The sequence below is a fragment of the Carassius auratus genome, chromosome 20 (genome assembly GCF_003368295.1).
Source record: "Carassius auratus strain Wakin chromosome 20, ASM336829v1, whole genome shotgun sequence".
In the NCBI taxonomy this organism is placed as follows: Eukaryota; Metazoa; Chordata; class Actinopteri; order Cypriniformes; family Cyprinidae; genus Carassius; species Carassius auratus.
This window is the reverse complement of record NC_039262.1, coordinates 23455382-23481588: the sequence shown is the minus strand read 5'-3', so window position 1 is coordinate 23481588 and position 26207 is coordinate 23455382. Positions and strand designations below refer to the sequence as shown.

The window sequence follows — 26207 nt, the reverse complement described above, 5'->3', positions numbered from 1 at the left end:
TCATTCTGGCTCTTCAGGGGACGTCGTTTTAAAATCCGACAAAGACATTGAAAAGACGTACTTTTGCTCAGTGGGTAGTATGCAGACTTGGATGCAGAAACAGATTTTACTCTCCAGTTTGTGAATTGGAGACCAAGTATAAGTTAAACACAGATATAGTTTTACTCTCAGAACACTCTGACTGAGCGCTTCAGAGTCCTCTCTCCATCATGGTGTTTCGGTCCTGGCAAGGTTTGTAGGTGGGGAGAAATGAATAACCAGCACTCTTTTCCACCCTCAATAACACGTCTGAAAAATGGCTGCAACCTTTTGTCCTGCTAAGGCAATGCTCTACCACTGAGCCACAGGAACACAGTACTATTGTTAGTTTTTTTCCCCCTTTCCTTAAAGAAACACAGAATGACCAAAAACTACTATGCATTCATATATGGTTAACAAGTTTTAATTCAAATTACTAATGCTAGGTACAAATCAAAATATAATCGTGTTGATTTTGGTAAGATTTCCCCCCTTCCGACAATCCTAGCTATGTCCTGATTATGTTGATGGTTCTACAGATCATCTTATCAGATTTTCCCTTTGTGTAAGGTGTGTTAAGAGTGTCCGAACCTGATCAGAAGAACGTCAGAGCCGCCCCGATCGTGAATCGTAAATATTCAACATGCTTTATATTTACGCTCATGTGAAACAAAACACTGTCCAATCAGAAAGTGAGATGATGGAAGACGGAAGCAGTCATAGTGCAGCACAAAGTGAAATTGATGTGATCAGCAGACATGGAGGATCAACTTTTGTTCTGTGAAAGATCTGTGATCTGTGAAAAGCATTCCAAACACCATCATTGCAATTTTTTCCTGCATATCGTCCGCCAAGCTTATTCTGAAGTCTCACGAGATTTTGCGAGATTTCTTGTATTCACAGTTGAGAGACTGGTTGAAAATCTGTTTGTGTATTGTGTGCGGTCTTTGTCACATCATGGCACACCACACACTACAGGAGCAAAATGCTTAAATGTAGGATTTTTATCCTCATGTTTGTGGTGTATTTGGAAAATCTTATAAGGTGTAAAAAAATGTTTTGTCTGTACCAAGCATAAAGTTCTATCATTAAATGATACTTGAATATCATAATAGCATATTATAATGCTTGACAGACTGATGTTAAGAGTATACTTTTACATTTAAAAAGCTGTCCCATTTTACAAACATTATAATATATATATATATATATATATATATATATATATATATATATATATATATATATATATATATATACAGATTACTGCATACATGGCTATTGCTCCTATAACAGCTCATTTTTATCAGTTATTTTTCCTTTTGGTTGTTTTATTTCTCACAGATTTCTACTCGTTGTAAATCAGTTACAGTTAAAGTAGCACAGTAAAGATGACATTAATATGAATGTATTAGTGAGAGCGATTGTGTTTGTGAATTATTTCTACATGGCAGTGGTAGAGCTCTAGTAGTAGTGATTCTGTGGGATTTAGTTAAATATTTGCTTGAACTTTTCAGTTTCTAAGCTTTTTTATTAAGAAATCACAGAAAAGCATTGACAGTACATTTCTGCGCTGAAAGATTCTGTGCGTGAGCGATATGCACGTGATGTACAAGCTACGCCTGTAGTCTAAGTGTGTGTGTTACAGTGCAGCAGCACATTAGATTAGAACAGCAATTAACTAACTTGTGCAATAAGCTGTTTAGAATGTGCGTTCTCCCGTTTCATTTCGAGCATCCAGTAATATAATCAGTGTCTTGGGGACCTTTCGGTGTATACATTTATTTGTCATTTTATCTGTTTGGAAATAGTACATACAGTATTGTTCAAAATAATAGCAGTACAATGTGACTAACCAGAATAATCAAGGTTTTTCGTATATTTTTTTATTGCTACGTGGCAAACAAGTTACCAGTAGGTTCAGTAGATTCTCAGAAAACAAATGAAACCCAGCATTCATGATATGCACGCTCTTAAGGCTGTGCAATTGGGCAATTAGTTGAATTAGTTGAAAGGGGTGTGTTCAAAAAAATAGCAGTGTGGCATTCAATCACTGAGGTCATCAATTTTGTGAAGAAACAGGTGTGAATCAGGTGGCCCCTATTTAAGGATGAAGCCAACACTTGTTGAACATGCATTTGAAAGCTGAGGAAAATGAGTCGTTCAAGACATTGTTCAGAAGAACAGCGTACTTTGATTAAAAAGTTGATTAGAGAGGGGAAAACCTATAAAGAGGTGCAAAAAATGATAGGCTGTTCAGCTAAAATGATCTCCAATGCCTTAAAATGGAGAGCAAAACCAGAGAGACGTGGAAGAAAACGGAAGACAACCATCAAGCGGCGCGCCTATCGCTTTCCATGCGTTTCTAGGCACGATGTGAACGGCCCCTTATTCATTCATTAATTATTTTTCGCTTGCATACATCTTCAAATATGCCGTGGAGAATCACAGAAAGTGACCAAATTAGGTTTTATTGTGAACTTTTTTTTTTGATACGAATATCATTTTTATTCATCGAATAATTAAAGCAGAACGAATATTTGAATGTTCGACTATCCGTGCACACCCCTACTATCAATTACTATATTACCCAAGATAGCCACCTGCTGCTCTTAACTAACCCACAGAACAGGACTAGCAAAATATTTAATGTAGCTAGATTAGTTAACAAATATTATATATATTTTATATATATATATATATATATATATATATATATATATATATATATATCACCAGCCTCAGAAATCGCAGGTTAACAGCAGCTCAGATTAGAGACCAGGTCAATGGCACATGGAGTTCTAGCAGCAGACACATCTCTAGAACAACTGTTAAGAGGAGACTGTGTGAATCAGGCCTTCATGGTAGAATATCTGCTAAGAAACCACTGCTAAAGAAAGGCAACAAGCAGAAGAGACTTGTTTGGGCTAAAGAACACAAGTAATGGACATTAGACCAGTGGAAATCTGTGCTTTGGTCTGATGAGTCCAAATTTGAGATCTTTGGTTCCAATCACCGTGTCTTTGTGCGACGCAGAAAAGGGTGCTTTGATGGTAACACTGTTCGGGATTTAATCAAAATTGAAGGCATACTGAACCAGCATGGCTACCACAGCATCTTGCAGCGGCATGCTATTCCATCCGGTTTGCGTTTAGTTGGACCATCATTTATTTTTCAACAGGACAATGACCCCAAACACACCTCCAGGCTGTATAAGGGCTATTTGACCAAGGAGAGTGATGGGGTGCTGCGCCAGATGACCTGGCCTGACTTGAACCCAATCGAGGTGGTTTGGGGTGAGCTGGTCCGCAGAGTGAAGGCAAAAGGGCCAACCAGTGCTAAGCATCTCTGGGAACTCCTTCAAGACTGTTGGAAGACCATTTCAGGTGACTACCTCTTGAAGCTCATCAAGAGAATGCCAAGAGTGTGCAAAGCAGTAATCAAAGCAAAAGGTGGCTACTTTGAAGAACCTAGAATATGACATATTTTCTGTTGTTTCACACTTTTTTGGAATGTATATAATTCCACATGTGTTAATTCATAGTTTTGATGCCTTCAGTGTGAATCTACAATTTTCATAGTCATGAAAATAAAGAAAACTCTTTGAATGAGAAGGTGTGTCCAAACGTTTGGTCTGTACTATATATACATATATATATATATATATATATATATATATATATATATATATATATATATATATATATATATATATATATATATATATATATATATTCTGAGTTTAAGCATGTCTAATTATTTTTATTAATTGATTATTTATTCATCTTTTGCCCTCAAAAATTTCATGTAATTAATGTGTACTAAAATAGTCTAGTCTGGCAATGTCTATTTGTATGTTTCTGCAAGGTCAGCAGACATTGAGGCTCGGGTTTGTTCCGATCTGAGCTTGTGAGCTGAGAGCGCATTTCTGAATATCCCGATCCGCTCGCTCATTCTGTGGGGTCTCACTCAACCCAGAATGGCCTGCTGGTTCAAAAATATGCAAGGAGTCATTTTATTGTTTTATAATAAACGTGTTTTCTGTGTCGCTGCAAAGATGAAGTTGACAATGCAGACTCGCCATGAACGCCAGAGAGAAATAAACATTTCATATGGATTTAATTATCAGAGAGTAGCCCATTTAATTTGGTTTGAATATTTCCATTTAAAAAAGACATTTCAAGCTTTCTGTAATATATAGCCTATATTTCTCAAATCAGAGGCACACGCTGAGTTTAGTTCACATGAAATGCAAGTGATCCTGCCGACGCCTTATTACACTGTCTGCAAGGCTATATATTTGCTTCTTATTTATTAAATACGGGCAACTGATAGATAAAACATTGATCAAAATTAAGATACAATTTATACAAAACGAAAATCTTTTAAAAATAGTTTTCTATAAAACAAAACGAAGTCCAATGAAGTGATGAAGTTGTAAAAATCATGTTTTACCAAAAACAGCGACGTACTAATAGACATACTAATAGACATAGCCAGACTAGACTATTTTAGTACAAATTATGAGCTTACTGACAATTTTGGTGCAGCATTAGATTAAATTTTTTTCTCCGTAATTTGTTGTTGGTGGCTGTTTTTGCCCCATTGACTTCCATCATAAAGAAATTTTTTTTAATTGCAAAGCCATGACACCATATAATCATGCGTCCTTGATTGTTTGTGGTTTTCCCTTTTGGAAAGAGGTAACATTTGTTATTTTTACAGTTGATCAGTAGGTGGGACCATTAACCCTTTAGATAGGCCTGTGAAAAAAAGGCTTAGTTTCTGACTTGTATATGGAGTAGGGCTGTGCAATGTGGACAAAAAAAAAACTATCACGATTTTTTGAACAATTTTGCAGTTTTGATTTTAATTATGATTTTGACACACACAGACATGCTTTACAGTCATAAATGCATTCAGTATAAATTTTAAACACATTTCCAAAAGAAAACCAATGGGAGCTTTATCAAATGTCTCTAGAACAGACATAAGTCAAAATAATTAAGTAAAGATGTCAAACAAAATGTCTAGACATATGGAAAAAAATAAAATAAAATCGTGTTTAGGGATTTTTTTTTTTTTTGGTGCCATGCATTGGTCATAGAGCTCACTGTAGCGGTGCCTCAGGTGTTATATGTTTTCCCCAATATATTTATTACACACGTACTCCATCTGCAGTGCGTATACAGTAAGTTGTGTGTGTACGCGATTCAAAAGCAGCAACGAGAGCGCATTATTGGAACGCGAAAGCACATTAAAATAATGCGCAAAAGCGAATCTATCCACTCGCACCAGTGATGCGCGTGTCAATGTATTAATAACCCACACCCGACCGACGTTTTAAACTAAACCCGCCCGCAACTCAAAAAAAAAAAAAATATATATATATATATATATATATATATATATATATATATATATATATATATATATATATATATGTACCCGACCCGCTTCCTGACCCACATTTTTAAAAAGTAGTAAATTTGCTTTTGCCTACGTTCCTATGGCCCAATGATGCTACGATGAGCATTTACTGCTTTTTAAAATGCGGGTCAGGAAGCGGGTTGTGTACTATATATATATATATATATATATATATATATATATATATATATATATATATATATATATATATATATATGAGCACCCGCTCAATTTGGAACAAACCATGCATCACTGACTCGCAAGCAGATTTCCTTTGTTCTGTTAACCCTTCTGCATCCTTGAGGACATTTTTGGCTTTTTCAGTTTTGTTTTTTTGATATCTTTGCCTGTTTTAATGCTAACTGCATAAAATTTGCCACAGGTGTGTATTTTTATTGGAATTTTAATATTTCACCTTCATTTCCTTTTAAAAAATCTATTTTCTACTAGGTACACAAAATACAATGCAATGCAATTTTTAATCCCGGTGCCATTCAACTATAAAATGATGCAATCTTTGTTAACAGGCTTTCATTCTGTTGGCAAGGCTTCAAAATTTACATTTTTACTATATTTTACCAGATGGTACCATTTTTTCAGGTTTGGCATATAAAGCAAATTATTGCTTTATTGTTGTTTTCTGCTGTTTTCGGCTTATGCATATTATAGAGCCAATTAGATATATTATGAAGCTATAATTGTGTGGGTGTGTTGGTATGGATATCAGAGTGTGGTTTGTATGTGTGTACTGAAAATTTTATGGGTGTGTGTGAACAGTTTGAATGAAAAAAATATATATTGTACTGAAAATCACAAATCCCACCCCATGTAAATGAGTCATACAGAGTCACAGACCCTGTCATGTGAAAACTGAATAAGGTCAAAAAGTTTTTTTTTTTTTTCAAAAAGAGCTTTGAAGATTTTTTTTTTTCATTCAAACACATTTCTTATTACTTGTTTGCACTTTTTCATTTGTTTTTTTTTTTGTTCAAAGATAAAGCTTGATTTTGATGTAGTAGATGGTGAAAATGGTGATTGTTTTGTCTGGTAGATTTTAGTTGAGACGGGTGCTTTCACAGCCAAACCTATAAATATCAGTAGCTTGAGGGCCTTGTCATTTCATAGTTTGCAAGATGAAGAGACTTTTCACAGCAAGGGAAGCTCTGGATCTAGTTGTGGCCACCAACAGTGAGCACCCGGGTACATGTGAAAGTGAGGATAAAGAGTTGACTTCAGAGGATAAAGAGTTGACTTCAGAGGATGAAGTCGAGTTTGCATTAGAGTCTGACTCTAATAGCTCTTGTTCCTCTGATGACAGCACTGAGAGTGAGGACACAGAAGACACTGCACTGGTCTTCCACTCACACTGAGATGCAGCGCTACAATCGTGCCAAGGGTATGACCCCGGGTCCCACACACTATGCAACTGCCCACATCACAACTTTGCAGTCCTGCTTCGACCTCTTCATCACCGAAGAAGTCATTCAGCTTCTTCTGGAGAACACTAATTTACACATGAGGCGTTTTGTGATGGATTGGATTGATTTCGATTCCATGGACATTCAGGCATACATCGGGCTTCTGATTCTGGCCGGCCTGTACAAGTCCCAAAATGAATCAACAAGAAGCCTGTGGGATGTGGAAAACGGCCGTTCCATTTTCCGAGCCACCATGTCCCACCATAAATTCAAGCTCCTGAGCTCCACCCTGATGTCCGATGACACGACCTGCACGTTACATGCATGACAAGCTGGCTGCATTTCGGACCATCTGGGAGAAGTGGACACATCGCCTTCCCCTGCTGTTCAACCCAGGCCAGGATGTCTGTGTGGATGAGCAGCTCGTCCCTTTCAAAGGCCGATGCAGATTTCACCAGTACATGCCAAGCAAGCCTGCCAAGTATGGCATAAAAATTTGGGTCACCTGTGATGTCACCACATCCTATGCATGGAAGTTGCAAATTTACACGGGGAGGTCTGCTGGAAGTCCTGCGGAGGTGAACCAAGGAAAAAGGGTCATTCGGGAAATGACGGAGGGGCTCCAGGGGAACACTGTGACCTGCAACAATTTTTTCACCTCCTATGGACTGGCGGAGGAGCTTCTAAAGAGGAAGATGGCCCTAGTCGGCACAATTCGCAGGAACAAGCCAGAGCTTCCCACACAGCTGCTGCAAATAAAGCATAGAGCACTTCTGTCCTCCCTCTTTGCTTTTACTAAGATGCACACTAAGCTGTGTCTTACGTACCCATGTTTTTGTCCTTTTGGACCTGAGTGATAGTTTTTATTTTAAATCTGATACTGCATAAAAATATGAAAGCATAAAAATGAATGTTGTTGTTAACCATTGACATATCCAAGGATGTAATATTTAAAGAAAAAAAAAACTGCTTGGCATTTAGTATATGGAAATGTTTTTTTATAAAAATCAACAGTGGCATTATGTAAAGAAACCAGCGTTTAAGGTGTTAAAATTTCTTAAAATTAATGAATGTTTGGTCATTATCATTATAACTGATGCTGGAAAAAAATCTAAGTCAGTGAAAGTGGAAAAAATATTAATCTATAATATTTTTATGACACTTTTTTGACAAGGACATTTTTGTCCTTTGAGCCTGCGTGGTAGTTTTATTTTTAAGCAGACACTGTAAAAAAAAAAAAAAAATGCATCCAAATTAATATTGTTGTTAATAATCAACATATCAAAGACTGTAATAATCAAAGAAAAAAAATCTGCTTAGAATTTAGTAAATTGAAAATAAATATTTTTTTTTCTTTTTTTTTCTATTTTTTTTTTCATAAAAAAACAGCAGTGGCATTATGGAAACAAACCAGCATTTAAAGGGTTAAAATTCTGAAAATTAATGAATGTTTGGTCATTGTGATTAGAGCTGATGCTGGTTAAAAAATGGCATCAGTGAAAGTGGAAAAAAATATAAATATATAATATTTTTATGACACTTTTTGGACATGGACATTTTTGTCCCCTATGAACCTATGTGTAACTTTTTTTAATTGATGCACAAGGGTTAACAGAACCAGATGCGCGTGCTCAGATTATAGACTGTATAAGGCTCAGATATATGCTGCCTTACAACGTGTCCCCTCTCGCTCGTCCTGTGTCCTGTGCACTCACAACTCTCTCTGTGCTCTCATGGCAAGATATTAAATCTTTTCGCACCTTTCTATTTATAACCTTTTCTGTTCTCATCTTTTTACTGCATGCAGTGTGAACGTTCTGTTCCATTAACATGGGCTTGGAAAAAAAAGGCTATGCATCACAGACAGAGTGTGTGAACCTGGAGTTAGGCATATGCCTAACATATGCCTGTGTGTGTGTGCTTTCCTGGCACAGGGTGTGTGTGAAGCGTCTAGTGCAGTAGTGTGGAGTTGGAGGTGTTTGTAGTTAGTGCATGCTTTATGCTGCACACTGCTTGCAACTTTCTGCTTTTTTTTTTGCTACCGCCGCTGGTTAGCCCCCTTATAGGGGTGAAAAGAGGAGCCAAGTGCGTAAGTCTCCTCCGCCAGTACACAGCCTCTCCACCACCAAGACTCTTGCAGTGCCTCTTCGTGGCCACACATGGTAACTGGGTACCTCGCAGTCCCAGGCTGAACTGCAGGGGATCTCGGAGCAGCAGTGGGCCCCAGAGATGTGGTGTGCAGGCCCACCACAGGGTGGACATGCCCTGACGCCCGTCAACCACTGCCCCAACTATGGGTAAATAGCCCCACTGCCTTGTGGGTAAGCCTCTCGAGGCAAGGCTAAGGGAGCACACCCCAACAGAAAAGCAATGCGCTGGCGGTGCGCAATAGGCGGGCCTAAACAGAGCTAGGTACCGGCAGCCTGGGCTTACCCATGCCACCAGACCTACCTCATCATGGTGAAGATAGTGCTACTGGAGAGAGCGCAACCCCTAAAGCACTTTAAAAATTACATGCGCAGGTTTCCACCTCTGGCCATGGTCAATATTATCTGGATCTACATCTGGTTGAAGTCTGGCGGCGATGGGGTGTCTGACGACGGGGGCAGGTTTGAATAGGCTGGGAGCTCTTAGTCAGAGCCCTGCACGTCAGCGGCACAGGGTATTGGTCGCTAACAGCCGGGGTTGAGTGGCAGCTGTTCTAAGCAGCCCTATTCAGGGACCGCACTGCTCACCTCAAGTTGAGGAAGGGTCTAGAAAAGGTGGCCTAAAAAATGGCCACTCAAATCATACCTGGACAGGATACCACACCTGTCGGGTCATTCCACTTCTGCGGTCGAAACAGAAGAAATAAATCCTACAACCTTAAACTGGCAATGGCAGATCTGAAAGACCCCATAGAAGAACAGCACTGGTTGCAGCCGAGCTGCACTGCTATGATATCGACATTGCTGCCCTGAGTGAAACCAGGCTCCTTGATGAAGGGTCTCTAAAAGAGGAGGGAATGGGTTACACCTTCTACTGGAAAGGCTATCCCACAGGTGGACAACATCTGCATGGTGTGGGACTGGCAATTAAGAACACACTACTTCCAAGACTCACTGAAACTCCTGTGGGCATCAGTGAAAAACTGATGACCCTCCGTATCCCCCTAGTGAAGAACCGCTATGCCACACTTCTAAGTGTGTATGCTCCAACTTTACCATCTGACAGTGAGTCTAAAGACTCTTTTTACCAAACACTGGATGAGATTCTCCACCAGATACCCAAGAACGACAAGATCCTCCTGCTTGGAGACTTCAATCCTCGTGTTGGGCAGAACAGTGGGATATGGAAAGGAGTTCTTGGCAGGCATGGGATTGGTCAGGCCAACTCAAATGGCATGAGGTTACTTACCCTCTGCTCTGCACAACCTGACAATAACCAACACCATCTTCCAGCAAAAGACCAAATACAAAACATCATGGATGCATCCACGTTCCAAACATTGGCACCTGATTGATTATGTCATCGTGAGACGCTGTGACCTCAGAGACGTTCTCATAACCCGGGCCATGAGAGGTGCGGAATGCTGGACAGATCATCGCATGATCATGACCAAGGTCCTCATGAAAGTGCGCCACCCCATGCACTTTCGTAGGAGGCGACTAGACTGTGTCCGCCTGGAAGATAACACTGCAAGGAATGAGTTTCGTCGCTCCCTGGCTGAGAAACTAGGGGAGCTAGAACTCCTCCTGAGGGATGGTAATGCCATAGAACAGCAGTGGACCTCTATAACTACAGCCCTTCATGAAGCAGCAGCCCAAACAATTGGCTATAAGAGCAAAAACCATCAAGACTGGTTTGACAACAACTCCGAGTCCATCCATAACCTACTAAGCAATATGCACAAAGCACATCAGGAAACCCTAAGAAAACCCTTATCCAGCACTGCCAAACAGCATTGGCAAAAAGCTCGTCGGGAAGTCCAGAGAACTCTGCGGACCTTACAAAACAAGTGGTGGATGGAGAAGGCTCATGAAATTCAGTCATTCGCTGACAGAAATGACATGCACAACTTTTATAATGCAGTCAAATACATTTATGGCCCAACAAGTCATCGCATCACTCCCCTGAAAACAGCAGATGGTCTTAAAGTCCTGAAAGACCAGAATAGCATCCTGGAGAGGTGGGCTGAACATTTTAACACCTTACTAAATCAGGACTCTGATGCAGACTATACCATCCTGAATGAATTGCCTGAATTTCCCCCTATTGACAACCTTAGCCAACCTCCAACCTTCCTGGAGGTTCTGTCAGCTGTCCGCTCCCTGAAGTATAACAAGTCTCCTGGTACTGACAATATTTCTGCAGAACTGCTAAAACAGGGAGGGTATCTCTGCACAAGAACACTACATCATTACATCACCAAGGCCTGGGATGAAGAAAGCATCCCACAACAATGGAGAGATGCTAGTATTGTAACCATATATAAGAGCAAAGGGGATAGGGCCATTTGTGACAACCATAGGGGCATATCACTTCTTGCTGTGGCAGGCAAGGTCCTGGCTAAGGTGATGTTACAAAGACTGATCAATAACATCACAGAGTCTATGCTACCCGAGTCACAGTGTGGGTTTAGAAAGAACAGAAGCACAGTCTACATGGTCTTTACAACCCGGCAACTTCAGGAAAAGTGCAGGGAGCAACATAAAGACCTGTTTATGGCTTTTGTCGACCTCTCCAAAGCCTTTGACACTGTGCAGAGAGATCTCTTGTGGGAAGTCCTCCTCCGGTTTGGACGCCCCACTAAGTTTGTCAACATCCTCCGTCAGTTTCATGATGGAATGACTGCTAGGGTGACAATAGGAGGTCAACAGTCTAGCCCTTTCCCTGTGCGCACAGGGGTAAGGCAGGGGTGTGTACTGGCACCAGTGCTTTTTAACATCTTCCTCATTTGTGTCACCTAGCTTCTCCACAAGGAAATACAAGACAACAGTGGAGTGACAGTAGCATACAGGCTGGATGGTAACCTCTTTAATATCAGGAGACTGCAATCAACCACCAAACTGCACAGAGTGAGGATACTTGAGCTGCAGTATGCAGATGACTGCGCTCTCGTATCTCACTCTCCACAAGACCTCCACTCTGTCCTAGATGCAGCAGTAAGGGCATATAGCAGGATGGGGCTGAACATCAACACCGCCAAAACAGTGGTAATCTGCCAGTGGAGTGCCAACATCCCACCCGCACCACCCATCTTCTATGTTGCAGATGAAAAACTATCAATTGTGCCATCATTCAAATACCTGGGGAGTATTATCTCTGAGGACAATAGCATTGACAATGAGGTCCAAAACAGAATCAAAAAAGCATCAGCTGCCTTTGGGAGACTCCGGCGGCGGGTTTTTCAGAACAAGAACCTTCATCTTAAACAAAATATACATCTACCAAGCAGTCTGCATCACCACCCTCCTCTACAGCTGTGAAGCATGGGTTACTTACAGCCGCCACATCAAGTCCCTGGAACACTTCCACATCTGCTGTCTCCAGCGCATCCTGGGAATCACTTGGTGTGACAGAGTGCCTCACACTGAGATCCTGAGGAGAGCAGGCTGCAAGAGTATTGAGGCCACAATCACCCAGCACCAACTGTGCTGGCTGGGACATGTCATAAGAATGCCCTACAATCGTCTGCCCCGCAGAGTGCTATATGGCCAGCTACAACTAGGCCAGCGCTCTGCTGGAGGCCAGAAGAAACATTTTAAAGACCAAATAAAAACAGCGCTTAAGAGGTGCAAAATAAAACCTGGGGACTTGGAGAACATGGCTGCTGACCGTAACACCTGGCGGCAGCAGTGTTTAGATGGGACCCAAGCACTGGAGGAGGAAAGGACAGTAAGGAGACAACAAAGAAGGCTCAGGAGAAACCCACCCATAAATACCAGTAACACCGATAGCATGTATATATGCCCCACCTGCAATAGAACCTGTGGATCCAGGATCGGATTATTCAGCCATCAGAAAACTCAGAAGTGGAAAAGACAGAAGTGGACGTCATCATCGGATTCGATGGACAACCGCAAGCAAGGCATATGCCCAGTCTGCTCTGTTCTCGCGCTCCACTTAGGCGCGCTGCATCCTGATTGGTTCAGATAACATACTCTATACAAGTTATGAGCTGGTCATATTTAAATAGCAATATTAATTAACATTTGCTTTTTCCACTCTCTCTGCGCCATGCATGTAAGTAATCAAAACTCAAACTGAATTGCAATTCCTTTTGCATTTGAATTTCCAATGAATATATTTATTAGATTACCTTATATATTTTATATTTCATATTTTAAATTTTATCCATTATGGAGTGAAAGGAATTAAGTTATTTCCTTACGAAATTAACTCCCCAAGCCAAAACTCAGGAGCTCACAGAAAACAGATACCATTCTTACATGCACAGATAACATTCTGCCATGCAATAAAACAATAAAATTGATCTGAAAAAGAGATCTTCAAGGAGTGCAAACAACACCTATTTACGACCTCCTTCATCCCGCTTCTCTCCCCTCTTTGCCTCTGACTCTCACTCTTCTCCTCCAAAAGCAAGAATATCCATATGCCATGTTATATCTTGTGAAAATTTTGTTTTTTCCACTTCATGTTTAGTATCATTTTAAAATGGTCTCTATTTCACCATAGTCATTTATATTATGAGAAAGATCAAGAACTTTTGTAAAATTGTGTTCTGCTGAGAAGGTGGTATGTTACCCTTTAGGGGTCTTTGAGAATGTTTAACTCCAACCAGGTTTAACCCTTAAGTGACCGCGGGAACCTATTGAACCAAAATGACCATTATGTTTTTATTAACTCCAACCAGGTTTGAACATTATGTGACCACGATAACCTATTGAACCAAAATGACTGTTATGTTTTTACAACTGATTTGAAGATTTCTTTGTTGTCTGGTTTGAGTATTTAAGGGGAGTGACAAAACAGTGCGTGGCGATTCTGTAGTCAGATCAGCCCATAGTGTGGAGTATCTCATATGCTCCATACTATGTATCTTTCTGAAGTCAGGTATATTATTATTTATTCAAAAATGTAATTGTGTTGAACACATTGTGCCCATAGAGCACATTGTATAGTTGTTTGTGTTACTACCTGTACACATTGTTTAGTTAAGTTTATTCTCTAAAACACCTGAGTGCTTTGCTATACATTTTAGAACATGTGTATTAAATTAGAATAACTGTTTCATGTGTGGATCACGTGGTCGTTGCCCATATGACTACAGTGTCTGTGCAGGAGCAAAGTTGCCACGCGGTTACAATGTGATTCGCAATTGCAATATCCTTTCTAAATTGGCTTCTAATTGTTTTCATTATGTAATTGACAGTTTGTGATCGTAATAGAGCCACGTGAAGCTAGCGTGAGACTTAAAAGAGACATTAGGTCCCCAGTGAATGGATAATTGAAAGTGATTTTCTCGAAAATTTTCATTTCATATTGTCAAGGCACTGACCCTTTATACTGTAAAAGCAAAAGCAACTGTTATTGTAAACAAAAAAACACAAGTGTAAATATAATTATTAACTGCAGGTGAGCAGTTGTACCTGCTGTTGGGAGTTGTAGTCAAATAAGCCGACTGGAGCACCAGATGAGTCCATCTGGATCTGGTTCCCAGCATAGTCAAACTGGAGCGACTCCATGCCTGCCTGATGCTCCATGCCACCCATGTTATGGGCTTCCTGGCCTTGGAAGTCCTCGGTGGGAGGCTTGTTTGTGACAGGGTTGGGTGGCTGCAGAATATGTGGGTGTGCCATCATTTCCAACCCAGACTGACTAGGGCCCAACCGTTCTACTGCCTCTGTGGGGGACGCCTGGCGACTGCCTGGGGTAGGGCTGTAGGAAATATGTTTTTAAATCAAATCATGGATCCTTAGCTATCATAAAACAAAAAGCAAGCAGTGACATTCTTACAGTTCCACTAATTGCTATTCAATTAAAGGCCTAAAAAGTTTTATATCCAAAATTTAACAACCCTTTGAGCACACATTGGCAATAGAATTGCCATTGGCTAGTGTGTATGTGTTATATATATATATATATATATATATATATAGAGAGAGAGAGAGAGAGAGAGAGAGAGAGAGAGAGAGAGAGAGAGGGTAGTAACGGATTACATGTAATCTGGATTACGTAATCAGATTCAAAAACTCAAGTACTTGTAATTAGAGTAAACTACTTTTTAAAATACTTGTAATCAGTTACTTTTGTATGGATTACATGATTACATATTTACACAATGGTATTAAGTTGGTCACAATTCATTGATGCCACCAAATTATTATTATTATTTTTATGTTTATATTTTTTCCTAAAAAACCTGCCACATATATACGTTCATGATTCTTTGAGTTTTTCCGGTGGAGAGGAGGAGGGGTGTCAGAATCACGCACAGAAGAAATCAGCAACAAGATTAAAGGGAAATGGAGGGGAACGCAGTCTTTAAATCACTGGATGTTCAGACAACATTTAATTTTTAAAGAAAGACACAGGAAAAATGTCACTGTTCAGTGTAAATTCTGACTACCACGGATTAATTTGCTGTCCATGGAATTCTTTGACCTATCAAAGTTATTGCTGGGAATTTCATGTCCTTTAATATATTTTTTTTAATGTTGATTTTTCTTCATTGTTACTAACGTTACCTTATGCACTTCAAGTGTTTTGAGATGAAATATTTAACCTGGAAATGGTCTCTATATATTAGCCAGGGCTCGACATTAATGCTGGTCCAGGACAAGTGGATTTTGTGAAGGGGCAAGTGAAAGAGAATTGTACTTGCCCGAACGGACAAGTAACCTAATCAAAATTTTAATAACAAACAATAACTAGGGCAGCACAATTTGGCGAGAATGAATCAGATTTTATTACTTTCAGTGTAAATGGTGACTAATAACGGATAATGTATTGACAGTATCAAGGTCGCATCAGCTGAGGCTCGTGCAGCCGTCTGAGTCATGGAGAAATCAACACTATAAGAACAGCACACACAAAGAAACAAACATATTGCGGTAGAAGAAATATAAATAGTCTGTATAATATGTGCAATATCACACGACCAGGAGTGTTTTTCCGACTTTCAGCTCGATTGTAAATGTGATACTGATTTTATGCATCTTCAGTTAAATAAACAAGTAATATTAACTTACTTTTAGACACATTATGGATCGTTTTTGTTCCATTTCAAACAAAAATAATTCTAAGCAAAGCCAAAGCAAAACAGTCGCGCATCTGTGAGAAACACACAATAGTCTTTCGTTTCTAAATTATTTAATTTTAAATGAGTCAATGATTCAGTGAGCCATTTATAAAAACGGTTACTTGCTTCATTTATTAAAGGAACAGTCCGACTTTTTGGGACTTTAGCTTATTCACAGTATCCCCCAGAGTTAGATAAGTCTATACATACCTTTTTCATTTCTGTGCGTTTTGTAAGTGGCCTAATGGTTAGTGGGAAGTCGTGGCCTAATGGTTAGAGGGTTGGACTCCCAATCGAAGGGTTGTGAGTTCTAGTCTTGGGCCGGACGGAATTGTGGGTGGGGGAAGTGCATGAACAGCTCTCTCTCCACCTTCAATACCACGACTTAGGTGCCCTTGAGCAAGGCATCGAACCCCCAACTGCTCCCGGGGAAACCGCAGCATAAATGGCTGCCCACTGCTCCGGGTGTGTGCTCACAGTGTGTGTGTATGTGTGTGTGTGTGTGTGTGTGTGTGTGTGTTCACTGCTCTGTGTGTGTGCATTTCGGATGGGTTAAATGCAGAGCACAAATTCTGAGTATAGCACTATTCGGACGGGACTAGTTTTCTAAACTACGTTTGAGTTTCGATTCTTACCACCTGTCTGTGATTTTCATGTACCAATTCGGACGGGACTAGTATCTCCGTGTTTATTACAGAGGTGGGAGGGTCTGATTTGTGCATCTGGGCGTCACAGAGATCACGCGCTCTGAATGCGTGCATTTAATTCATTCAGAATGATTGCCTTAGTATTATTACACAATAAATACTAAATGGATAGTATAGCAAAACCATGTTAATGTGTGGTTCCTTTAGTTTAACTTGTTTTTCTTTTCTTTTTTTTATTAAATGTAATTAAAGCATTATGTAACTGAGTACATAAATGAACGTGAGTAATCCTACCTGATGCTGATAATACAATAGCCGGTATTAACAGTTTACGCGATCTTGCTCTTGATTTTATTATTTGTATTATTTTTTTATTATTATTTATTTGCCGCTAAGCAAATATATGAAACATGCGCGCGGTAAGAGCATCTACGGTAATTCACGTTGGCCAAAACACACAAGGAAACGCATTGTGAAATAAAATATCACCGGCAATCACAGACATTTGCATTCGGACGGGATTAGTTTTCTCAGAGGATCACTGAGTTTGCTGAAAAACAGTAGGTAATTTGCTCTGGAATTATCACAGAGGTTGTGTCAGAAAAACACAGACGTGGCAGATTCGGACGGGATTAAAATCACGAAGTACGTCTGTGAAACGCAGATTTCTCTAACGACCCCCTGTAAAACTAGTCCCGTCCGAATAGGTAATTCACGTTGGCCAAAACACACAAGGAAACGCATTGTGAAATAAAATAAAAACCCACTGCTCCGGGTGTGTGCTCACAGTGTGTGTGTGTGTGTGTGTTCACTGCTCTGTGTGTGTGCATTTCGGATGGGTTAAATGCAGAGCACAAATTCTGAGTATGGGTCACCATACTTGGCTGAATGTCACTTCACTTTAAAAAGTGTTATTTGACACACCCACCGCTAGCACACGTCAACAAGGCGTCTCAGGTGCTGCGCTAATCACTCCGACCAAGTAGCCACTCCACCCAAGTAACGTTAGCTGTGCTCCTACGCCTAGTGAGAATATAGTTCCCAGTATTTATACGATTAAAAATGGTCTAAGCCTTGTTATTTTTACACGCTGTGACTATACAGATCACAACATGTAATTAGGAAAATGTTTGCATTATTTTGTCACTTATTGGAATTACTATGCTAACAGTATCCATTTACATCCAGTCTTTGTGCTAAGCTAGGCTAGCGGTGGGTGCCTCAAATAACACTTACAGAACGCACAGAAATGAAAAAGGTATGTATGGACTTATCTTACTCTGGGGGATACTGTGAATAAGCTAAAGTCCCCAAAAGTCGGAGTGTTCCTTTAACTGATTCAGCCATTTTAACTAATCGGTTTAATCAGTGATTCACTCATTAATACAGTGACTTGTCACCACCTACTGGTGGTTTTTGATTTACTTGTCTGAAGGATATATATTAGGGATGCACCAAATCCAGGATTCGGATTCGGCCGAATACTGGGCTTTGTGAAGGGGTTCGGTTTTGGCCGAACCTTAGGGTTTTTTTTTCACCAAACCGAACCCTAGGCTTATGCTACGCTGGTCGACGTCACGCGGCTGTTGATTGCGTGAAGGTGTTTATATGAGGAGGAACAAGGCCCGACAGTTCGCTCTAAGCTAAACTGTTCAGGAAATCTTGAGCGGCTGGGACGATTTCTTTCGTAGCAATACACATCGGGTGCTGATGTGGAGATAAGCGTTTTTTTCAGTGAGCCTTTGATTCCTCTAAGAGAGGATCCTCTTCAGTGGTGGAAGACAAACCAGTAGAGATTTCCACTGCTGGCAAAAACAGCAAAAATCTACCTCTGTGCCCAGTGAAAGACTTTTCATTACTGCTGGGGACATTCGTTCCCACACTCGCAACCAGCTGTCACCTGTTAATGCAGAGCATCTTGTTTTTTTTTTAAATGAAACTCATTTCATGTGAAAGATTAGAGGGTTTTACGTTAATTTAATTATGATGCAGGAGATGTGTATGATCTTCCATAATATTTTTCGTAATATTTGGCTACTGTTCTAATTGTAGCCTATCCTACTGTTATAAACGAAAACTAAACAGCCTACTATCCATGTTTTTTGAGTTAATGTTCAATTACTGTACATTAATTTCAGTTAAGTCACCAAACATATTCTGATTTTTAAAAAGAAAAGAAAAACACTTTTCTTTGCATTGCTGGACTTTTATTGAAAGGTTTTGGTTGTTTACTTGGGTAAGCATAAGCTTTGTAATTGTCAAAAAATAGGGGTGCTCCGATCACGATCGGCCAATCATTATGTGCATCTTGTCAGTAAAGCCGGTTCTCTAATCAACGGTAAATTCTATCAGGTGCGTGATTTCAAATGAGAAGATGCGCAAATCCACGTTCAATTTCACCGTTTATTTGCGCATCTTCTCAATTAACAACGGCTCTGTGTAGTAACAGCTGCTCTATGTGAAATCACGCACCTGAGGGAATTTACCGCTGATTAGATAACTGGCGTTACTGACGAGATGCGCTTTAACGATCAGCCGATTGTGATCGGAGCAGCCTTATCAAAAAAATTCTCACTTGTCATCCTGGCATGATCTTGTTTATTTTATTTTATATATTTATATATTTATTAATTTTTTTATGCAAGCATACCACATGTAAGGGACCACAAACGTCTGCAGAGAGTGGTGAAGACTGCTGAGAAGATCATCAGGACTCCGCTGCCCTCTCTGCATGCCATTTACTACCGCATAGTCCACAGGAGAGCTGCCTCCATTCTTAAGGACCCCACCCACCACAACACAGACTGTTCACACTTTTACCCTCAGGACGGAGATACAGGAGTGTCAAATGCAGGACTTCCAGAATAAGGAATTCATTCTTCTCCATTAGACTTTTAAATGGGTAGCCATTGGACACATACTAGACTCACTCACATGGGTGAACAGTACCGAACGGTTCCTGGGCAAATTCCAAATGGAAGTGATCATCCCTATCCCCTTGGGGTGGGGACTTTGGAGTGAATAGGGCATATGTGTTGCCATTAAGTATTTGTTAGGAATGCACTTTGCAAAAGGAGTGACATAATTTCCTCATTATCTTCAGCTGGCATGTTCCTGTGACAGCGCAGCATGTGTCCGTCAGCAGATGTCGCTGTTTTACTGTTATAAATGTTTTTGTTTTTTTTATTATTGTTGTTGTTAGCATAACCGTTGCAAATAAACATACATTTTATATTTAAATAAGTTTTAAAAATATGCTATATAATATATAAAAACAAATATATATAAAACTTTTTAAAACATTAAATGTATATTGTTTTGATGTTGATGTCCATCAGTGAATCTGCTGTCACGGGAACATCCCAGCTGAAGATAATGAGGAAATTATATTGCTCCTTTTGCAAAATGCATTCCTAACGACTACTTAGTGGCACGCACATGCCCTACTCACTCCAAAGTCCCCACTTCAAGGGGATAAGGATGATCACTTCCAAATTCAATTTGCCCAGGTACCATTCGGTACCGGTACTAGTACCGGCGCATCCCTACTCACTCATCTCATAGAATAGGTGGACTGAACTGCCACAGCTCAATTTACACATTTGTAAATGCTCTGAGACATCCGCTTAGGACTGCGCATGCACACTGGCTGATCTAAAGTGAGAAATAAGCTTTTTAAAGTGCTATCTGAGCAAAAGTAACACAATTTATGACACAGTTGTTGTCAGAATTCTTTGGTGACTTCAAATATGATTTTTTTATGAAATGAAAGCTTAGTGAACAGTTTTGGAGAATTTGATTTTTCCCCATTCAAAGAGATAGGAACTACACTTGGATTATCTAGAGGCATTAACAAAAGATGTGAAGAGTGAAGCTTTTCTTGCTTACGTGAGAGAAACAGTGAATTTAAATGTCTGAAACTTAAAATATGCATTATGTGGTTAATAACACAGCATGATATGACAAGAGCAGTGCACGTCTCTCTCTGACTCAGCGCCAGCCAATGCGTGAAAACGCAGTTTGAATTTGACAAATGTTAAAATTCCCATATGTGGGACCATACTCCCAGGGGCACAGATATAAGAATCCCATTTGTGGGACCGAATTGCTCAAAAGGTTAATCATCCTTTCTGTTCTTTCAATCGCTTTACTTATACATCGACATTCCATGTCCATTATTCTGAAACCCGCGGGACACAACAAAAACACAGCTCCAATCACAGTGTCCTCCATCCTCCTGTTGTTAATGTTGTTGAACGTCGTGCACAAATGAGGGCTTACATCACGACCTAGTACACATGTACAGTGTGAATGCAACCTGGGAAATAGTTCACGCAAAATTCTCCCAGTACTTTGGTACTGCACATTTAGTTCTGGAACTAAAGCAGTGCGAAAGGCCCTTTTATCTTTATAGTTATCGTGCTTGGTGTGAAGAGGCCTTTAGTCTCTAACTCTAATAACAAATTATCAGTCAATGGCTAATGACACACATTATATTACTGTATAGCATGGAAATTTAGTTGCATATTCAAGTGATTTACTTGCATTGTAGAGGAGTGTTTAAATTCTTTTAAAAAGTAAAATGTTTTGGTTAACACTGTTACAAGTTTAATAAGCAAAATAACCATCATACTTGAAGTCTTTACAGTCGCGATCCATTCCATTAAGCAAGCCTCTGGAATTAGCTTTTGAGGCATCCCCTTCATCTCCGACTTTCATCTCAGGACTTTTGTCTTCTTCAAATGGAGAAGCCTTTTCTTTTGAATCACCTTTCTCCCTGCCATCTGGATCTGCATCTGCTCCACCCTGGAAGCACCATAAATCAAAGTTAAACAAAGCCATCCCAAATGGCCAAATTACTTCAGGTTGTGTATAATTATCTTAAATGTAGTCTAATACCCCCCTCTGCAAAATACTACATTGCTCGGTAAATATTCATCCATAGTATTTTATAGTCTCGCTTTCATTACTATTGTGTGATTAAGTGTAAAAAATTTAGACATTTTTTTTTCATAGTTTTGTCAAAAAAATACTTAAATGATTGATCTTGAAAAGGAGTCCCTAGTAGGGTTGGGTACCAGACTCAGTAATTTTAAGGGAACCAACCGAACTGAATTCCTCAATTTTGGATGAATAAATCAAAAGTAGGTCTGCCACTTAATTCAAATCATGATATGAACTAGTGTCTGTGTATATTAAAATGCAAAAAGATGGTTCAAATATGAATCCTGCATGTTCCGCTTGCGTCTGTATATATCAATGGCAGAAAAGCAGTATTGTTTACTACACAAACAATGAAGCCACTTGCCGCTCGCTGTGATTTTCAGCCTCTTCATTTCACTATAAATGACAGCATGAACAAAAAAAAAATGTAATCTTCAAAGTCGCTGTGAGAGATTTTCATTTGAGAAAACCAGCATCATCATACTATATACAAACAAACTTCTAGAGCTGAAGATCTTTGCCCGAACTCGACAGGACCCGATGGGACCCGACGGATTCGGTCGGGTTCGGGCTTAATTTATATCATCTTACGCGGGCTCGGCTCACGTCATGTGTTTCGTTTAGCTTGAGAAAGATGCGAAAATGGATGCTGAGTAGGTGTAACGGAGGCTTGCCTCTGGCGATTACGTTTTGGTTGCACCAGCAACTAAAGCAAAGTCTGAGGTGTGGAAAAGTTTTGACCATGTTTATAATGACAATAATGAGTGAATGAGCGCAGGAACTCACTGAAGACATCTACAGTGGATTCAATCATTTTCCTCCACAAAAACATGTAGGCTTAGCCTAAAATCTCTGTGAGTAAAGGTTTTTCAAATGATAACTATATATTCATTGAGTCTTAAATGCATAATGTGGACTGAGTATTTACGCTAATGTTGGCATTATTCTTTTATTAAATGTCAGCTGCTAGTGGCGAAGCAATCTTAATTTCGTTATTGCCAAATACCCATCTTAATTAAAAATTGATCTTAATTTTATTTGTTGAAAAAGCCTAACTTTTAAAGCCCGATTACAGCTATACAAACTTCATGGCAACCTGTCAAAATAAAAGTATGGTTTGCGGTTTACTTTAACAAAAATATATTAGTCTTGAATTACTTTTGTACAGCATAATGTGCATTTTTAAATATAATATTTCCTATCAAATTTAAATACAACAAATGATGAAATGAAATATTACAACCAAATTAATCACTTAATTGTAAAAATATTTATACAATTATTAGCCTTTTAAAAAAAATCTAAGGAATATTCACACAATTTCTCTTCCATGTAAACCTTTCAGTAGTAAACCTCAGGTTTTTTTTAATAAATTAAAATGTTTAATTGTCATTTGATTTTCAGAGAAATAAAAAAAAAATTTCTTGGAGGAAAAAAGAAAAACTTTTGGACTTTTTTCACTGAAATGTTATTGTAGTTACCATAGACTGTATAAAAACATGGACGCAGTGTTCGTCACGTCACCTGTAGACTCCTGAAGTGTGTTTTTGAAGCTTAAGTGTGCAGAGCGGGTCGTCACCATCTTTGACAGCACGTCACCATGATACTCTCCCGGACAATCAAACTGGGCAAAAAGGCGGGAGCTACTTGCTGAAACAGCGGCAGTCCACCTGTCACTCAAGTGGCCATGCCCTTAATTATGCAGAACTTTAAGTCTTAATATAATTTAAACAGATGAGTTATCCCCCCTCACAGTTGTTATGAAGGGCAAAAAGAGCTATTTAGACCAAAATTATTTTTTTGCACCAGGCTGTAAACATGTTTTTTTCTGCTGTAAAATTGGGCAGTTTAACATGGGGAGTTAATGGGATTAACTCCCTTTTGCGGCCAGTCGATGAATTGCAGTTTTATTCACTTCCTTATTAGACTCACGAGAGAGAGCGGGAGGCTGGCGATCTGTACAAACTATGCATCAGTACAAAGATTAAAGACTCTAGCTTCAATATTTGACCACTATTTTGATAAAACATTGTTGCAGTAACAGTCATTTAGTAATTTAAGTCTGGAGTGTGAAATAATAAATCTGTATTATGTTAAATTTAGAATATTAATTCACTGGTGAAAATGTCAATATCATTATGCATCTTATCACATCCCATCATCCCGATTTGGGTATTTTGATAACAATAATGAATGTGTACAGACGCTAATTTTTGCAGCAATACAAAAGGCTATAAATAGCATATTTTAACAGTAAACATCCAAACTCCACATGTAATTGCAAAAGGAAGTTATTACAAACACTCGATGGTGTTTTAAACTGAGTTGAGTAAAAGTGAACTAATAATCTAATAAATTCTCAGTTCTTCATAATCCATTTAGTTATAATAATTGACATAAGATCATAAGAAATAAGAAAATCATAAGAAAATGTTTTGTTGTAATTTTTTACAAATACTTTGGACATGGTCTAAAATTCACAGTTTTAGAAATTATGTTCTGATTTTCAAATGAAGCATTAGTAGACTTATGGCTTTATCTTCATTGTATTTCAACAAATCATATCCTCCATAACACAGTGAGGGACTCAAGTCAGCTGACTTGACTCGAGTCAGACTTAGTGCTGGGTACACACCAAAAGATTTTTTAAATTTTATTGTGATAAGTGAGATAATGTGATAAGACTAGGGATGGGCGTTTTCCGCAAATATCACATTCGAATATTCGTTTATTTAAATTAATTTTAATGAGACAGACGTTATTTTTCAGCACCATTTATTGTTTCCGTCATTTCCGCTTACACACATATGCTTGAACATTACACATCGTGTTTTGTAGCTGAAAACCTTTAACAATGTGTGCAAACAAAAAAAAAGTACAGATTAAAAGCAAAAAAAAAAAAGTACAAAAAAAAAAGTGAACAACGAAAAAACGTAAAGCAGCCTCCAGCAATTCGGCTATTTTGTAGAACGTAGCCTACACTTAACTTAACTTTTAAACAGTCAGCAAATCTTCACTGCTTTTTTTTCTATTGTTTTGCATTTTCTTGTTAAGAAACACAGTCATGTAAACATGATCGGGGGAAAGTCGGCTCCTTAGTCTGTTAACAATAAGGCCAGCCGCGGAGAAAACGCGCTCTGACGGCACAGACGTTGGCGGGACCAACAATTAACGGTGTGCTAAGCAAATAAGTTTTGTGAAGCGCTTCATGTTTTCGTTTCACCACTGAATGGGATCCTCATCTGGTGGAATACATGGCTCCAGCAAGAACTGTTCCCACTTGTCTCGGCTGGACTCTCTGTAATCATCGCTGAAAAACTGGCTCAAGCCTTTTCAGACGAGTGAGCATTGCATCCTCTTCATCGTTGGTGGCAGCTGCTGCATCCGCACCACTCGCATCAAGGAAAATGTTCTGATAATATTCAAAAACGTTTTTTTTTTCTTACTTCTCTCATGTTTTCATCGAGACACCTGAGATGTTTGTGCCGAGGGTCTAGGGCAGACGCGAGAAGAGGAGTTTTCACTGCATTCTCCAAGTTAGCAGTGTTTATTCGTTGCTTGAGAGATGCTGCAATGTTCTTAAATTCGGTCACTTTCTGGGATTCTCCACGCCATATTTGTAGTACTGTAGAAGACCGCAGTTCTTAGGGGCCGTTCACATATCGCGTCTTTTGCGCGCTCAAGTTTGTTATTTCCAATGTAGGCGAGCGGTATGCGTGCTAATAATGGAAGCAACGCAGTCACGAAGCACACGCGGTGCGACACGCCTGTTTTTTTCCGGGCACGTCCGCAGCGCATCGAGTTAAAAACATCTCAACTTTTGCACAAAAAGGGTTCAACTACAATGCTGTACAGTTGACCTGACAGTGGACAACCCTGTCTAATTTCGCTTTTCACATTTAAAGGGACACTTAACCCACCACCCAATTTTATCATACATGTCGCTTCCGTATAAAAGAGTTTAATCCTTGAGATGAACTTTTCCCCAAAACCAAAAGCTTTAAGTCTGTCAAACAGAAACCTATGATCAACCCTGTCAAACGCCTTTTCCTGATCCTAGGACAACAGGCCCATATTGGCATCTTTACTATAAGCATAATCAAAAACATCCCTAATTAAGTGAAGATTATCCATGATTGACCTATTTTTAACACAATATGACTGATCTGTGTGTACAATTTCATACAACACATTATTTAATCTATTTGCTAGAACCTTGGAAAAAAATTTATATTCTGTACACAAAATTACTACAGGATCTTCAGGTCTTTAAAAGAGTTAAATCTCCCTTTTTTTGGAGCAATGATAAAATGGCACATTGACAGCTAGTTGAAAGAACCTTCACTGCAGCATTTCTGAAGCACCTTAATATAATCATCCTCCAATTATTGTCCAAAAAGTTTTGTAAATCTCAGCCGGTAGTCCATCCAAGCCAGGGCTCTTGCCTGAAGAGAGCGCCTTAACAGCCAGAGATGCCTCCTCAAAACAGATTTCAGTCTCTAAAAG

General features: G+C 39.3%; 1 protein-coding gene across 10 annotated transcripts in view; it reads right to left on the bottom strand.

Annotated features, from left to right (window-relative positions):
• pum2 (pumilio RNA-binding family member 2) overlaps positions 1–26207 on the bottom strand; it is a 128795-nt gene that overhangs the window by 64704 nt on the left and 37884 nt on the right. For all 10 annotated transcript variants that reach the window (XM_026291543.1, XM_026291534.1, XM_026291538.1 and 7 more), the window contains 2 exons: positions 21391–21563; positions 14459–14747 (listed from right to left, as the gene is read on the bottom strand). In XM_026291543.1, the coding sequence (XP_026147328.1) occupies positions 14459–14747; positions 21391–21563 (462 nt within the window). The remainder of the gene's footprint in view (positions 1–14458; positions 14748–21390; positions 21564–26207) is intronic.